This window comes from Anomaloglossus baeobatrachus, chromosome 3, assembly GCF_048569485.1.
Source record: "Anomaloglossus baeobatrachus isolate aAnoBae1 chromosome 3, aAnoBae1.hap1, whole genome shotgun sequence".
In the NCBI taxonomy this organism is placed as follows: Eukaryota; Metazoa; Chordata; class Amphibia; order Anura; family Aromobatidae; genus Anomaloglossus; species Anomaloglossus baeobatrachus.
The window spans coordinates 374,014,489-374,031,796 of record NC_134355.1 but is presented as its reverse complement, the minus strand read 5'-3'; the positions used below and the strand labels follow the sequence as shown (position 1 = coordinate 374,031,796).

At 44.1% G+C, this 17,308-nt stretch overlaps 1 protein-coding gene across 2 annotated transcripts in view; it reads left to right on the top strand.

The window, feature by feature from the left end:
* The first annotated feature begins 777 nt into the window (after positions 1 to 777).
* DOP1A (DOP1 leucine zipper like protein A) overlaps positions 778 to 17,308 on the top strand; it is an 80,936-nt gene continuing 64,405 nt past the window's right edge. For both annotated transcript variants that reach the window (XM_075340168.1, XM_075340169.1), the window contains exons 1-2: positions 778 to 1,001; positions 5,666 to 6,269. In XM_075340168.1, the coding sequence (XP_075196283.1) occupies positions 825 to 1,001; positions 5,666 to 6,269 (781 nt within the window). In that variant the 5' untranslated portion in view covers positions 778 to 824. The remainder of the gene's footprint in view (positions 1,002 to 5,665; positions 6,270 to 17,308) is intronic.

Sequence of the window (17,308 nt, the reverse complement as noted above, 5' to 3'; positions counted from 1 at the left end):
CTCCTGCAGGGTGAGTGTGCGCTCCGCTCCTGCAGGGTCAGTGTGTGCGCTCTGCCATTGCATGGTCAGTGCAGTCATTAAAGAAAGGGGGATTGGGTGGAACGATGCCCTGAGCTTGGCAAGTACCAAGTGTGCACCCAGCACCCTCATTTCCAAAATAATGTAGACACATATATTTTTTTTGGATAGTCATAGTTGAGAAAACTAAACAGGAAAGATTTTTATGGGGCTAAGTGCCCCACGAGACAATCTGATTAGTTTACATTGGGCATTGGGGTTCTGCCATTATGTTCTTTAAAAAAAAATAATATGGAACACCTTGCTTTAAATTCATCTTGGTGCGTCCTACAATCTGTTCAGATAATGTGCAGGAATGTACCAGATAATATGTGCAATGATCACACTGATCTGGTCAGCATTGGGCAATGTATGCCCCTTCAAAAACCAGTGTCCTGAAAAATGTCAGAATTATGATCAGGCTAAGGATCCCCCTATACATTAGCTAAAAGTCAGCGGGACCAGCCAACCATCTAATGTATATGGTGGCCTCATAACTCTCCCTTGAAATAACTGTATGTGAATGGCGCTTTATGTAGGAAGTCATGTGACCAGGCACTTTAAAGGGTTGATGTTGATTTTTGGATTGTTGATTTGAATAAATGGCCCTAAAAACCCTGCTCTGTTCCTCAGTAAGTAGACTAGTTGCCCCAATGCACTCTTTAGACCCTCATTTACTATAACTAATTGCCCCATCTTTTTCCTTTTCATCATAGGAGACCTATATTGAAATACAGACTGAACATCTGCCTCAGCTGCTCCTCCGAATGATCTCTGCCCTGACCAGCCACCTCCAAGCTTTAGACCTCAAGGAATTGACTGATTCCCTAAGACTTTGCTCGAAGATTCTCAGCAAAGTCCAGCCTCCACTTTTGTCCGCAGGCACCGGCTTCCAGCTACCCAGTGTACCAAATGGCTCTGGTAAAGACAAGGAGGATAGGAAGGTAGGCACTACATTATATCTAATGCTGCTTTTATATGTAGCTCATTAATCTGTATGAGTTTAATGACTTCTAGATGGAAACCTTTTCCCATGGAGACCTGGGGACATTTTTCTTCTTTTTTCAACTTAAATACATGTAGAAGGCAAATGATGCAAAAGTTTTAATAAAACTCAATACAAAAATAATTTTTAGCATTAATAAATTGCACTTAAGTAGAAAAAAAAAGTGTCCCCAAAGGTGGTATACCACTTTATAGAGTTGCGTAATTAAATCATTCAAGTTATTATAATGGAAACAAATGTTCTGTGAGTCTCAGCGTAAGGGGTGCTTTACACGCTGCGACATCGCTACCGATACATCGGCGGGGTCACTTTGTTAGTGACGTACATCCGGCGCCGTTGGCGACATCGCAGCGTGTGATACCAATGAGTGACGATCAACGAGCGCAAAAACATGAAAAGTCGTTAGTCTTTGACACGTCGTTCATTCCCTTAATATCGTTGCTGCTGCAGGTACAATGTTGTTAGTCGTTCCTGCGGCAGCACACATCGCTATGTGTGACACCGCAGGAACGACAAACATCTCCTTACCTGTCTCCACAAGCAATGCGGAAGGAAGAAGGTGGGCAGAAGGGTGGCTTCTATTGGCCGGCTGCTTAGTGACGTCGCGGTGACGCTGAACGCACCTCCCCCTTGAAGGAGGGATGGTCGGCGGCCATAGCGACGTCGCTGCACAGGTATGTACGTGTGACGCTGCTGTAGCGATATTGTTCACTATGGCAGAGATCACCACATATCGGAAGAACGACGGGGGCGGGTGCTATCGCACGCGATATCGCTAGCAATCGCTATCGATGTCTCAGCGTGTTAAGTACCCCTTATTAATGACTTCATTCCAGTATTTTTTTTATTTCATTACATTTTCTACAAGCCTGTTTTCCTTTTCACTTTCAGGCTAACTTCATATGTCCGTACTAACGGTCCGTGTAGAGGCTACAATGTCCTGACTGACCGCTGGCCTCTTGACTCAATCTAATAGCCTCATATATGTCTTGCTAGGCAACTCAAGGTTATTCCATATATAGACTGCGAAATACGGACATGTGAATTCAGCCGTATAGGTTCTTTAAAGAAGTTGTCCACCTATGAGGAAATTTTCTGTAAGCCCTGCAGCTTGCTAAATCTTGGCAGTGTGTAATATATATATCGGTAGGATTCTGCCCTGTTGCCGCTTCCATTGGTTGTCACGTGACCACCAATATGCGATTTGTATAGTTGAGGTCATGGGCTGATTTGAGTCTTAGCCACTTCTCTCAATGTTCAGGTGATGACTGTTGAAACCAGCAAGTGGATGAGAGTCCTAACAGTGTGTAGATTGCACACTCCTGGGATTCAGAAAGCAACAGGACTTGTATTCTCTGGGGCGTGTGTTTATGCTGCTTTGTATTATATCCTTTGAGCGACACCCCCTTGGTATTTACCAGAAAAATTAGCACTGATTAAAAAAATCATATCTCTGTAACTGTTGGATTTTTGTAAAGCAAAAAAACTGCATACACTGAGTAGCAGCAGGAATAAAATAAGCGCAAAAATTGGTCCCTACAAAGATCACTCCTTGGAGTCACAATTTGAAATCTTGGGTTGCATTAGCGTTCTTGTGTCAAATTTTGCCTGTGTCATGTTCCTATATACATGTCTAGAGATAATGTTTGGATATAGAAATAAGCAAATCTATTTGTAAACAATCTGATTTGTAACACATTGTCTGAAAAATTCAGATTCTCCATTTTGCTAGATTCAAAAGGCCAGGAATAGGTTAAAAAATGAACTCCTTTAAACTCCCTTCACATTGGCACTTGCATTACCTATCCCTCCGCCACTTGCCACATGACCACTTGGGACTTGTTAATGGTAGGTCCTAAGGGAGAAAACAGAATTGGTATAAGGATGACCAAGGGAACTGTAGAAGTTTTTTTTTTTTTTCTTTTCTTTTTTATTTGTTTTTTTCTTAAATCTTTTTCAATATTAAGGATGATAGTGGAATGCAACCCCTCTTATGGGAATCTGTCAGTATGATCCTCTCTCCTAAAGGCCACTTTACACACAATGACATCGCTAGCGATGTCGCTGGTGAAAGCACCCGCCCCCGTCGGTTGTGCGTCACGGGCAAATCACTGCCCATGGCGCACAACATCGTTAGTCCCTGTCACACTACTTACCTGCCTAGCGACGTCACTCACTGTGGCCGGCGAACCGCCTCCTTTCTAAGGGGGAGGTTCGTTCGGCGTCACTAAGCGGCCGCCCAATAGAAGCGGAGATGAGTGGCCGGAACATTCCGCCCACATCCTTCCTTCCTTATTGCTGGCTGCCGCAGGTACGATGTTGTTCCTCGTTCCTGCGGTGTCAACCGTAGCGATGTATGCTGCAGCAGGAACGACAAATAACCTGCGTCCTGCAAAAGCAACAATATTTGTGATTAGAACGACGTGTCAACGATCAACGATATGGTGAGTAATTTTGATAGTTAACGATCGTTCCTGCGTTTCACACGCAATGGCATCGCTAAAGAGGCTGGATGTGCGTCACGAATTTCGTGACCCCAACGACATCTCGTTAGCGATGTCGTTGCGTGTGAAGCCCCCTTAAGCTTCTATATGGGCATTCAGATCATAGCAAGCTGAATAAAATACCTTGATATCTGCAACCCAATTTGTTTTTCCAGAGAAATCCACATTTTCTTAATATGTAAATAATCTCTGTTAAGATCTATGGTCCGGACATGGATCTCCCTGAGAATCTGGCTCCAGTGCTTATTTACATGAAAGGGGGAGTTACCAGTGTGGGACATGTAATGACTGACAGTCTTCTCTCTTGCTCTATATGTCTCACACTGATAGCAGCCACTTACATTTAAAATAATCTCTGGTGGCAGAATCTCATGCATATACAATGCTTTGCGAAAGTATTCAGCCCTCTTGAATTTTTCAACCACTTCCCACATTTCAGGCTTCAAACATAAAGATACAAATTTTAATATTATGGTGAAGAATCAACAACAAGTGGGACACAATTGTGAAGTTGAATGAAATGTTTAGCTTATTTTAAACTCTTGTAAAAAATAAACTGAAAATTGGGGCGTGCAATATTATTCGTCCCCTTTAAGTTAATACATTGTAGCGGCACCTTTTGCTGCGATTACAGCTGCAAGTCGCTTGGGGTATGTCTCTATCAGTTTTGCACATCGAGAGACTAAAATTCTTGCCCATTCTTCCTTTGCAAACAGCTCGAGCTGAGTGAGGTTGGATGGAGAGCGTTTGTGAACAGCAGTTTTCAGCTCTTTCCACAGATTCTCGATTGGATTCAGGTCTGGACTTTGACTTGGCCATTCTAGCACCAAGATACATTTATTTGGGAACCATTCCATTGTAGATTTTGCTTTATGTTTGAGATCATTGTCTTGTTGGAAGACAAATCTCTGTCCCAGTCTCAGGTCTTTTGCAGATTCCAACAGGTTTTCTTTAAGAATGGTCCTGTATTTGGCTCTATCTATCTTCCCATTAATTTTAACCATCTTCCCTGTCCCGGCTGAAGAAAACCAGGCCCAAACCATGATGCTGCCACCACCATGTTTGACAGTGGGGATGGTGTGTTCAGGGTGATGAGCTGTGTTGTTTTTACGTCAAACATATCGTTTGGCATTGTGCCCAAAAATGTAGATATTGGTTTCATCTGACCAGAGCACCTTCTTCCACATGTTTGGTGTGTCTCCAGGTGGCTTGTGGCAAACTTTAAACAACACTTTTTATAGATATCTTTGAGAAGTGGCTTTCTTCTTGCCACTCTTCCATAAAGGCCAGATTTTTGCAGTGTATGACTGATTGTTGTCCTATGGACAAACTCTCCCATCTCAGCTGTAGATCTTTGCAGTTCATCCAGAGTGATCATGGGCCTCTTGGCTGCATCTCTGATCAGTCTTCTCCTTGTTTGAGAGGAATGTTTGGATGGACAGCCGGGTCTTTGAAGATTTGCAGTGGTATGATACTCCTTCCATTTCAATATGATCGCTTGCACAGTGTTTCTTGTGATGTTTAAAGTTGTGGAAATGTTTTTGTAACCAAATCCGGCTTTAAACGTCTCCACAACAGTATCATGGACCTGCCTGTTGTGTTCCTTGGTCTTCATGATGCTATCTGTGCTTTAAACAGAGCACTGAGACTATCATAGAGCAGGTGCATTTATACGGAGACTAGATTACACACAGTTGAATTATATTTATCATCATCAGTCATTTAGGACAACATTGGATCATTCAAAGATCCTCAATGAACCTCTGGAGTGAATTTGCTGCACTGAAAGTAAAGGGGACAAATAATATTGCACGCCCAATTTTAAGTTTTTTATTTTTTTACAAGTTTAAAATAAGCAATAAATTTAATTCACCTTCACAATTGTGTCCCACTTGTTGTTGATTCTTCACCATTTATTTAAAATTTTTATCTTTATGTTTGAAGCCTGAAATGTGGGAGAAGGTTGAAAAATTCAAGGGGGCCGAATACTATTGGAAGGCAGTTAATATATCCAGCCCATAACAGCTCTTTTATATATAAGATTCACTTTAATGCTATTTATATATAGTTTCACAAGATCATTCATTTTATTTCCTAGTTGTCTCCAAATTCTGCTGAAATTCCAGGCGATGTGTTTGAAGATGGAGAAAATCCACCAAGCAGCCGATCTTCAGAAAGTGGATTTACAGAATTTGTACAGTACCAGGAAGACAAAGCGGATGATATTGACCGGCCGCTGAGTGATGGGCAGAGTGCAGCTGGTCTGCCCTTGGTTAGCACCTCATCAGAAACTGAAACCGCGTCCACTATAGGGTCTGAAGAGACGATTGTATACCCTTGTAAGAGTCCAAAGGGAACAACTACACGGAGTATAAAGGCAGCACAAAAAACAGCGATGCAGTGCTGCTTGGAGTATTTCCAGCAGTTCCTCACCAGACTTATTACTCTGTACATTCTTCCGAAGAGTGTAGCACCTAAAACACTCACATTAGAACAGTCATCAGGAGGTGAAATAGTTAACACTAAATGGGAGGGCACAGATAATACAAGCGAACAGAAAATACATAAACCAATTTCCCCAAAAGAATACCGTCCAGCCTTCATCGCTGCATGCCAGCTATTCCTTGAATGTTCCAGCTTTCCTGTGTATATTGCAGAAGGCAGCCAGACAGCAGACGTTCATTCAGATAAAGGAGATGGGGGTAAGTGTTAGCCCTACATACCTACAACCCGCGATCTAACTAAAAGTCAATGTAAAATGTACCTACCTCACTTTTAGGCACTTATGTGAAATTACAAAGAAATTTTATAATTAAAAATAACCAAAATAAATTGGGCATAGAGGGCTACATAAATATTTCCATATAGGACAAAGATAGTGCCATGCAGGACCATATCGGTTGTTTTGTATGCCCGTCTTTATGAAGTCAATCGAATTTCTGGACGACACTCATAGCTAGAAAACAGTGATGCAAAAGTGCAGAATACCAAGGAATTTGCTTAAATATGAAATTAAAGTTTTAATGATAAGTCAGCATGTGAAAATAGAAAGGATGGCCCATGTTTTGGTCTCATACCTTGATTTTGGCCTGTGTCTTACGGGTCATATTAAATAAAGGGTCTTAAGTGGGCTTTACACGCAACGACATCGCTAACGAGATGTTGTTGGGGGTCACAGAATTCGTGACGCACATCCGGCCTAGTTAGCGACGTTGTTGCGTGTGAAACGCACGAACAACCGTTAAACGATCAAAATTACTCACCTAATCGTTGATCGTTGACTTGTCGTTCTAATCCCGATTATCGTTGCTGTTGCAGGACGCAGGTTGTTCGTCGTTCCTGCGGCAGCACACATCGCTATGTATGACACCGCAGTAACCAGGAACATCACCGTCTCTGCGGCCGCCGGCAATGAGGAAGGAAGTAGGTGGGCAGGATCTTCGGCCCGCTCATCTCCGCCCCTCCGCTTCTATTGGGCGGCCGCTTAGTGACGTCGCTGTGACGCCGAACAAACCGCCCCCTTAGAAAGAAGGTTGTTCGCTGACCACAGTGACGTCGCTAGGCAGGTAAGTAGGTGTGACGGGTCCGAGCGATGTTGTGCGCCACGGGCAGCGATTTGCCCGTGACGCACAACCGACGATGGCGGGTGCTTTCACCAGCGACATCGCTAGCGATGTCGCTGTGTGTAAAGCCCGCTTTACAGCGACTCTCACAGCACTCAATGTGGGAGAGGAGAAGTAGAGCAGAGATGGCAATGCTATAAGATGCAAAAGGTGTTTTTAATGACACACAGTTCTGCTCTACTACCCCCTCCTTGTAACTACAGTAGATTCTGGCAGTGAGCTCAGTGAGGAGAGCAAAGCTTTGTGTCATTTCATGTCTCAGAGAAAGACAGATCTGACATTTTCTGGTGGACGTCTTCTATTATTTTTTTTTCCCTGTATGATGTCTCCTGCTTATGATTGGTCAATTTCATTTAGGGGAAAAAGTACATGCCCCTGAGACATATCTGAGCTAACTCCCCCTTATTTGCAGGCTAAATTACAGTACTTGCACCAACAGCAAACAAAGGTATCCAACCATTTGGCTATAAACTTCATGTAATTATTAGTACAGCTTAAGAGGTTCCAGGTACATTAAAAATATTACATCAAGGCAAAACCCAACTTGTTTTTGACATAGAGCTATTTTTAGACATATTAATCGTGTAATGGACAATTTAAAATGAAAAACCAACTAAAACGAGACTTGCCCAATTAATTACTTACCGAGGCTCCGGCCACCTGTACGCTGCTCCTGCAGCCTCTCGTTCACTTCCTAGGCCACTCATTACCTTCATTACATATGCATTGCTTTCCCTGCCCACCAGTTGTCCTGGTGTCTGTGATTGGTTGTAGTCAGATGCGCCCCCAGCCTGTGTGACAGCGTCTTCCTGCAACCACTCACAGGCTCTGTCTGCGGGACAGTATCATGGTAAAAAAAAATAAATAACACAATTGGCGTAGGGTCGCCCCATATTATGATACCCAGCACAGATAAAGCATATGGCTACAGGCTGCAACCCCCAGCTCTGCGCTTATCCATGCTGGGTATCAAAATAAGAAGAACCGCATGCGGCTTTTTATTTTTAAACTATTTAAATTAATAATTTAAAAAAAAGGGCTTGCGGTCACCCCCCCTTCCCCCTCCCCCAATTTTAATACCCTGCTATGATAAAGCCCGACAGCTGGGGACTGGTATGCTCAGACTGGGGAGGCCTATGGTTATTAGGCACCCCAGCCTAAAAATAGCATTCTGCAGCTGCCCGTGATTGTTGCATGTGTTAGATGCGACAAGCTCGGCACATTACCCGGCTCTTCCCGATTGTCCTTATGTGTTCGCAATCGGGGTAATGAGGGGTTAATAACTGCGCAACTGTTATCAAGCCTAAGCCTAAGTGTCTATGAGACCCCCCCATCACTAATTCTATAAGTAAAAAGAAATACACAAACACCGAGCAAAATACTTTATTTGAAATAAAATACAAAAAACACCCTCTTTCACCACTTTCTTAACCCCAAAAAATACCCCTGCATGTCCAATGTAATCCACACGAGGTCCCACAACAGTCCTGGCTCTGCTACATCCGAGCCTGAGGAGACCGAAAACATGTCCTATCTCTCCAGGCTCCAGGAAACACTGACAAGAAGGTCCCGGCTGACAGCAGTGACATCACTCAGTTCACCAGAGGTCACACACGGGCTGAAGCCTAAAGCACTCTGGCTTAAAGTACGGGGCCGTGCCCCATACCCCGCCAGCCCTTTAACATGACAGTGCTGGCTAGGGGTCGGGAAGTGTAACCCGCACCCCCCTGCCAGCACTTTCACTGTTAAAGGGCTGCATATCTATTCATGAACCAGGAGGTTCAGGATGAGCAGATCTCTGCATCCGCTCACAGAGGAGTGCTGCACGTCTCATGAACTAGGAGGCTCATCCTGAGCCTCCCGATTCATGAATAGATGTGCAGCACCCCTCTATGTGAGCGAGTGCAGAGATCTGTTCATCCTGAGTCTCCTGGTGCATGACACGCAAAGCACTCCAGTGTGAGCAGGTGCAGAGATCTGCTCATCCTGATCCTCCTGGTTCATGAAGCATGAACCAGGAGAAAATCGCAGGCGCAGAGATCTGCTCACCCCCCCCCCCTGCCATCTAGGGGTCTTATTCCCAGACCTCCGCTTCTATTACAAGCAACTCCATACCCACATAGACTTAGAAAAATAATGTTTATTCCATCTGGAAAACATCGGGCTACATTTTCAACTTTCAACATGCCCTCTATAACGTGACAAATTGCGTCATACCTGGAAGGAGGAAGGAGCCCCTACATTCTAGCATCTACCTTTATTTTTAGTGCACGATCTAGAGTTCTAGACGCACGCAGCGCCGGAAGTGAATAGGTGACCTGGAAGCAGCGTATCGCCGTGACATGGAGCCTTGGTGAGTACACCACGTGTGATCCTATCCCCCCCATCTGTTTCACCAACATCTTTAATCGCTGCGATGGATTCTGGTTCCCATAGACTTATATGGGTACCAGATTCCGGACCTGATCCAGATATTTTAAAAAATGTACCTGCCGGTCCTGGTTATCTGCAAGTCTGCTCATCTCTAGTAACCATGCATCCTGCCATGCCAGATTGGATTGTATGAAACTATTGGCTACAGCATGAGAAAGCATTAGCTGAGTACATTTATTAACGTAGATGATAAGTCAACAGCTCACACTCAGCAGAAAAAAATCTATTGGGTGTGTTTTGTTTTAGCTGGTTACTCTTGATAAATAATTTCTAACACTTTATTCATTCCATAACTAAACACAACTGTGTCCGAAATGTGTTGGTTTTTGCCTTGATGCCATATTTTTAATGTACCTAGAACCCTTTAAGCTGTAGTAATAAATTGGAAACATTTTATATCAAACGACTGTATAACATTGCTTTGTCTGAATCTCAAGCCAAGCTTGGCTTTTACTTTCCAGCAAAGGATCTTCACAGGCAATCTACGGGAGCTGGTGACTGACTGGCGTCAAAACACATAGTTATGCAAAGCTTTTGCCTCGATGAGAAACAAAAAAAGGAGTATACCGGTACAGGGATCACCAAATACAGACAGTTGGCAAAAAATTGTAACTTTATTGGTACAGCACAGCAACAACTAATAAAACACACTCGGTGAAAGGACACACCAATAATAAAATCATTTAAAAAGCCTAAAAGGCATAAGATACAGAGTCGGAGCCCTCGGTTAAAGATGATAGATAGCAATAATAAGTTTATAAACCCCTCTGTGACAACATCAACAGATCACAAAATATTTCACAATAGTAAATGCGTAAATATAATTACTATCTCCTAGAGAAACTGTCACTGATAGAAATAGTATGTCAGATCAAATATAGTACTCAGAGACAACAGGTGCACCTGTGTCCCTGAGGCAACAAATTATAGTACAATAGCACAGGCTTAATATACTGACATATATAGGCTCCTAGAACAGTATAAGATCCTTAAAAGAATGTACAAAGTGGACTAACTAGGAAAGCCATCATATTATAGTGACAGTGGTAATCAAGTGTGCACATCTCAGTGCTAATCTCAATGGTCTAATAAAAAGAACAATGCATCCAAGAGACCAAAAAAAGAGGAGAACGCAGATACCACAGACCCAGCCGGGTAGTTATCACAGAGGTGGGAGGGTTCCGGCGTAAATACCCTAACCCACGCGTATCGCCACCTTAGAAGGTGGCTTCCTCAGGGCAAAGGGGCAATGTGTGGCAGGTGGTCGCTATATTTAAATGTGAGAATAATGATCTAATTGCTTACCAGTGTGAGAGGTACAGCATGGCGCGAGGTAGCAGCGATGGCGGCCGCCATCTTGACTGAATCACATGATTCAGATCAGTCAATGAAGATCAAAGTTTCGTTCGTGCAGTGCGCATGCGCATAGAGTGTAAGAAAATCGCTACAGCGCATGCGTTACGAGTACAGCGTAGAGGAGCCTTCATAGAGAGACAGACAGGGCATGTTCATTCGGGACCTACGCAATTAGCGTAAAGTCAGACGGAGAAGACACAGAGTAATGGAGGGAAGGCAAATACTTGTGCAAACCTACAACCCATCTAGATCGCATTTGATCAAAAGATATACCAGCATGATAAGGGAATGTAGAGCTAAAAGGGGACCAACCTACAGCTCACATTGTTGTAAGGTGCATATCGTCAAGGGGAGCGTGAAAACACAGAGACTAATTCAATCCACGGAAAAACCTATTCAAGGAATGGAAAAATAGAAATGGAAATACTCGTTGCATAGTGGATTTAATAAGAAAAAACTCAAATCCATTTTGGTGGTAAAGACGACTCGACTCACAACCACAGGAGCACACTAAGTGGGATCAGGTACAGTATACAATAAAAGCCAGGGCTCATCAATAGGTCTCCTAGAGGGCAACCAGAACTACCAGAAATGAAAAAAATTCTCCCTTTAAATAAATTTCCAAAAAGAAATAATTTTTTAAATCTCAGTCATGTACATAGTATCTAAAGACATATCGAGAAATTGCATATTGATAAAGAGAATGGTACCCAAACATCAGTTATCCCACAGAATGATACGCAAAGCTTTTGCCTCATTTCAAAAGATTTGACAACAGTTTTTCAGATCAGAAAAATCAGACGAGCAAATTTCAAGTGGATTCAACATAGGTACATACAAACTCCCCACTGTGATGTGTCCACTCCATTTACTGTACTTTAGAGATCCCAGACACACTACCTGTCCAATTGGGCAATATATAGTCCAAAAAAAAAAGAAATTATCCGATTCCTGTGTTTAAAATATTCCAAAGTTTATTCTATATTCATTTAAAAATAGGTTGCCATCGCAGGACAGCAGTACATGTTGATGCGTTTCGATCTTACTATCTTAACCCCTTCATGACCTAGAACATAACGGTACGTCCTAAATCATGAAGGGGTAGTCACCCAAGGCTGCTGCGGTGAGCCGACGGTGATCCCTGCACATGTCTGCTGATTTGGACAGCAGACATCCGATCCACCTGCACCTGATAACCTCTAAGATCGCGCTGTCAAAATGTGACAGCACAATTTAAATGGCCACAGTGGGGAAATCGCCTTTCCTCACAGTCATCTGAGGCCCCATGACGCAATCACAGGGAGCCAATGACTTTCATGGTAACAATGGGCCAAACAGCTGTAGTGCTCTGATCAGAAATGAATGGGCAATCAGACTTCTGATCCTTATAGTCCCCTAGGTGGACTAGTAAAATAAAAGTAAAAGAAAATAAGTTTGGTTTTTTTGTGTTTTTTTTTTTTTTTTTTTTACAAATAAAAATAATAAAAAAAACTAAAAGTTCCACCCCCCATTTGCTCCATTGAAAATTAAAGGGTTAGAAAAAATTTGCGCAAAATGCAATAACAGGCGATCAAAGTGTATCATCTGTGCAAAAATGGTACCATTAAAAACGTCAGCTCGAGGCGCAAAAAATAAGCCGTCACTGAGACTCAGATCCCGAAAAAAGAGAACACTAGGGGTTGCAGGAAATGGCGCATAAAGTGCTAATTTTTTTTGGACAAACTTCTGAATTATTTTTAACCTTTACCAATTCATACCGACCTGAGGGAGGCATCACACAGACACATCAGTTTTACCATGTAGTGAACACTGTGAATAAAATACCCCAAAAACAATCGTGCAATTGGACTTTTTTTGCAATTATTCCAGTACACTATATGGTAAAACTCATGGTTTCATTTAAAAGTGCTACTCGTCCCACAAAAAAAAGCCCTCATATGGCTATATTGATAGAAAAGTAAAAAAGTTACAGCTCTCGGAAGAAGGGGAGCAAAAAAACCCCCAGAAAATTGCCCAGGGGTGAAGTTACAATTAAGACAATAAGGTCAAAGCATGTCAACGTGTATTGCTTGTAAAGGGTGCTTTACATGCTGCGAGATCGCTAGCAATCTCGTTAGCGATGTAACACGCCGAGATTGCATGTGTGATCTCGCTTCAAAATATAACCTATGTGCGATCTCGGCAGTTCGCATGTGCGATCTGGCGTGATATATCGCTAACGAGATCGCTAGCGATGTCGCAGTGTGTAAAGCACCCTTAAGGCTATGTGCGCACAGTGCGTTTTTCACGGCGTTTTTGCGCGTTTTTCGGGTGCGTTTTTGGCCTCAAAACTGCAGGACTTTGCTTCCCCAGCAAAGTCTATGAGTTTTCATTTTTGCTGTCCGCACACATCTGTTTTTTTTCAGCTGCGTTTTTGTGGTGCCACAAAAACGCAGCATGTCAATTATTCCCGCATTTTTCACTGCGCTTTTCATCCATTGAGTTCAATGGGATGTTGAAAGACGCAATGAGAAACGCAAATAGCTGCGTTTTGGTGCGTTTCTAAGACCAAAAACGCAGCTATAAACGCAGGAGGTGGGTAGTAAAGTGACGTGTACAGGAAGAGGATTCCTTCTGTCAGTAAACACAGAAGCGTGAATCCTCCCGGTACCGTCACCGCTGACTCCACCTCCCGTCCTGGGCATGTATGCTGCCGTGCGGCGCCATGTCTCGGCGGGAGGTGGAAGCGGCTGCGAAAACAAAAGTTAACAGTAGAAAAAAAAAAAAGTTATACTCCCCTGTCTGCAGCCTCCCGGTGACATGCCCGCTCCCATCTCCTCTCACGGTATCGCCGCTCTGGCTGTGTGCAGACGGCCGGGAAACCTCCGATGGATGCAGGACCTGGCGATGGATCACCTGACGCAGTCACCTGACGCATCAGGTGATCGTAAGTATCGCGGTGACGCGGGCGCCCGGCCGGTTTAACCTATCAGCGGATGCGTCAAGAGACTTCATCCCTGATTACCGGCAGCTGCTGCAGCGATCGGACAGGATCAGACTCCCGCCCTATCGCTGCAGGAGCTGCCGGTAATCAGCACATAAGTATTTTTTTTTTTTTGCACCGATGCTTCAGCTGATTGTATAAACGGCTTTTATACAATCAGCTGATGTGTGATGTGCTTCAGCCCCTAGAATCTGACACATCATCTGATCGCTTTGCCTTCCAGCAAACCGATCAGATGATATTGGATCCGGATTGGACGGCGCGGGACCCTGACCCAGGATTACTGCGGAGGGGGGTTCTTTATTTCAATAAAGATGGAGTCACTAATTGTGTTGTGTTTTATTTCTAATAAAAATATTTTTCTGTGTGTTGTGTTTTTTTTTTATCTTTACTAGAAATTCATGGTGGCCATGTCTAATATTGGCGTGACACCATGAATTTCGGGCTTAGGGCCAGCTATACAGCTAGCCCTAACCCCATTATTACCCAGCGAGCCAGCCGGCTTCAGGGCAGCTGGAAGAGTTGGATACAGCGCCAGAAGATGGCGCTTCTATGAAAGCGCCATTTTCTGGGGTGGCTGCGGGACTGCAATTCACAGCGGGGGTGCCCAGAAAGCATGGGCACCCTGCACTGTGGATTCCAATCCCCAGCTGCCTAGTTGTACCCGGCTGGACTCAAAAATTGGGCGAAGCTCACGTCATTTTTTTTTTTTAAATTATTTCATGAAATTCATGAAATAATTTTAAAAAAAAAAGGGCTTCCCTATATTTTTGGTTCCCAGCCGGGTACAAATAGGCAGCTGGGGGTTGGGGGCAGCCCGTCCCTGCCTGCTGTACCCGGCTAGCATACAAAAATATGGCGAAGCCCACGTCATTTTTTTTGTTTGGGGGGGCAAAGAAATCCTGCATACAGTCCTGGAAGGAGGATGCTGAGCCTTGTAGTTCGACAGCTGCTGTCTGCTCTCCTGCATACACTATTGGATGGAGTATGCTGAGCCTTGTAGTTCTGCAGCTGTCTGCTCTTCTGCATACACTAGTGGAGAATGAAGAACACATTGAAGAAGGAAATGACATCAGACCTTTTTTTTTTGTTCACTGATAAAAAACGCACCAAATCACGGCAAAACGCGTGCGTTTTTTGCCGCGTTTTTTCAACGCAGGTGCGTTTTTGTGCGTTTTTAGCGGCCAAAACCGCACAAAAATGCAGCGTCAAAAAGACGCAGTGTGCAAACCTAGCCTTAAGCTGGTGTCACACATAACGACGACGACAACGACGTCGCTGCTACGTCACCATTTTCTGTGACGTTGCAGCGACGTCCCGTCGCTGTCGCTGTGTGTGACATCCAGCAACGACCTGGCCCCTGCTGTGAGGTCGCCGGTCGTTGCTGAATATCCAGCTTCATTTTTTGGTCGTCACTCTCCCGCTGTGACACACACATCGCTGTGTGTGACAGCGAGAGAGCGACGAAATGAAGCGATCAGGAGCCGGCACTGGCAGCTGCGGTAAGCTGTAACCAGCGTAAACATCGGGTAACCAAGGGAAGACCTTTCCCTGGTTACCCGATGTTTACGCTGGTTACCAGCCTCCGCTCTTGCTGCCAGCGCCGGCTCCTGCACTGTGACATGTGGCTGCAGTATGCATCGGGTAATTAACCCGATGCATACTGTAGCAAGGAGAGCAAGGAGCCAGCGCTAAGCAGTGCGCGCGGCTCCCTGCTCTCTGAACTGTGACATGTAGCTGCAGCACACATTGGGTTAATTAACCCGATGTGTGCTGCAGGAGAGCAAGGAGCCAGCGCTAAGCGCGGCTCCCTGCTCTCTGAACTGTGACATGTAGCTGCAGCACACATCGGGTTAATTAACCCGATGTGTGCTGCAGGAGAGCAAGGAGCCAGCGCTAAGCGCGGCTCCCTGCTCTCTGAACTGTGACATGTAGCTGCAGCACACATCGGGTTAATTAACCCGATGTGTGCTGCAGGAGAGCAAGGAGCCAGCGCTAAGCGCGGCTCCCTGCTCTCTGAACTGTGACATGTAGCTGCAGCACACATCGGGTTAATTAACCCGATGTGTGCTGCAGGAGAGCAAGGAGCCAGCGCTAAGCGCGGCTCCCTGCTCTCTGAACATGTAGCACAGCGACCTTATGATCGCTGCTTCTGCTGTGTTTGACAGCTAAGCAGCGATCATAACAGCGACTTACAAGGTCGCTGTTACGTCACCGAAAATGGTGACGTAACAGCGACGTCGTTGTCGCTGTCGTTTAGTGTGACACCAGCTTAAGACTGTCACCCCCAGCCTGTTTCCATGGTCCATTATGTAATCAGGCCCCCAGTAGTATTCATTGTCCTGTATCTGGTGGGGGGGGTTGTGCATATATTGTTCCTCTCTTCAGGGGGCCTTGCCGACTTAGGGGGTGGGATGTGATCACCCCTCCTCATCTAGGGGGCTGATCTACAAAGAAGTTGATAAGCAAGGATTCATGCTTTTTGGATGTTGTTGGTGCTGAGAAGGACGAGGATCTGCTCCTGTGGCCAGATCCCTGGTGTCACATTCTGGATTAAAGACTGGAAATCATCGGCCCCATGGTGTAGGACATTTTGCACATCCTGCTGGATTTGAGGAAATATTGGAAGGACCAGTGGCTTCTTTTCCTTGGTTTATTTGGATTCTTCACCAGCCTCAGTCCCTGCCTGCTCTGTCACAGTTGTCCTGCAATTACATCCTATTTTTAAATGAATCTGGGATAAACTTTGGCATTTATTAACAGAGGAGCCAGACTTTTTTCTTGTTTTTTTGGGGCTACAGATTTCAAGTGGAACCCATCTCAAATAAGTGATGTGATTGTATTGTGCCAAGATATTGTATGTAAACAGATCTCAGATGGGTGGTAAGTTCACACAGTTTTTTTTGGAAACAAAAAAATCCTACGAATTTTCCAATAGTAAACGCTGCTTTTTTTTATCATTTATTTTATAATTTTCTTGAACAGTTTCTTGGAAAAATACCTAAAAAAATTTTTTTTTATGGTCGACTTTTAGATTCCACCTCAAAGAAGGAATGACACTTTTTTTCCCCCCACAGCAGGGTTTTCAAAACCTTATTGATCAAAGAATAATGCTAAAACAATACTTGCCAGATGACCATTGAAATTAATAAGAACGGTATTCAGAGTGTACTGGAAGTAATGAAAAAAATGTTTTGAAGACCTGTGTGAATGTTACTTAAGGGTGTTGAGCTATCTAGGGTGTTTTATTATATAGGGAAGAGGTGCTTTCAGGATTAAGAAGGCCATGAATAAGAGCTCCTGAGAGGTCTTCAGTGGTCATAGTTCAGTTATAGTGTAGATTATG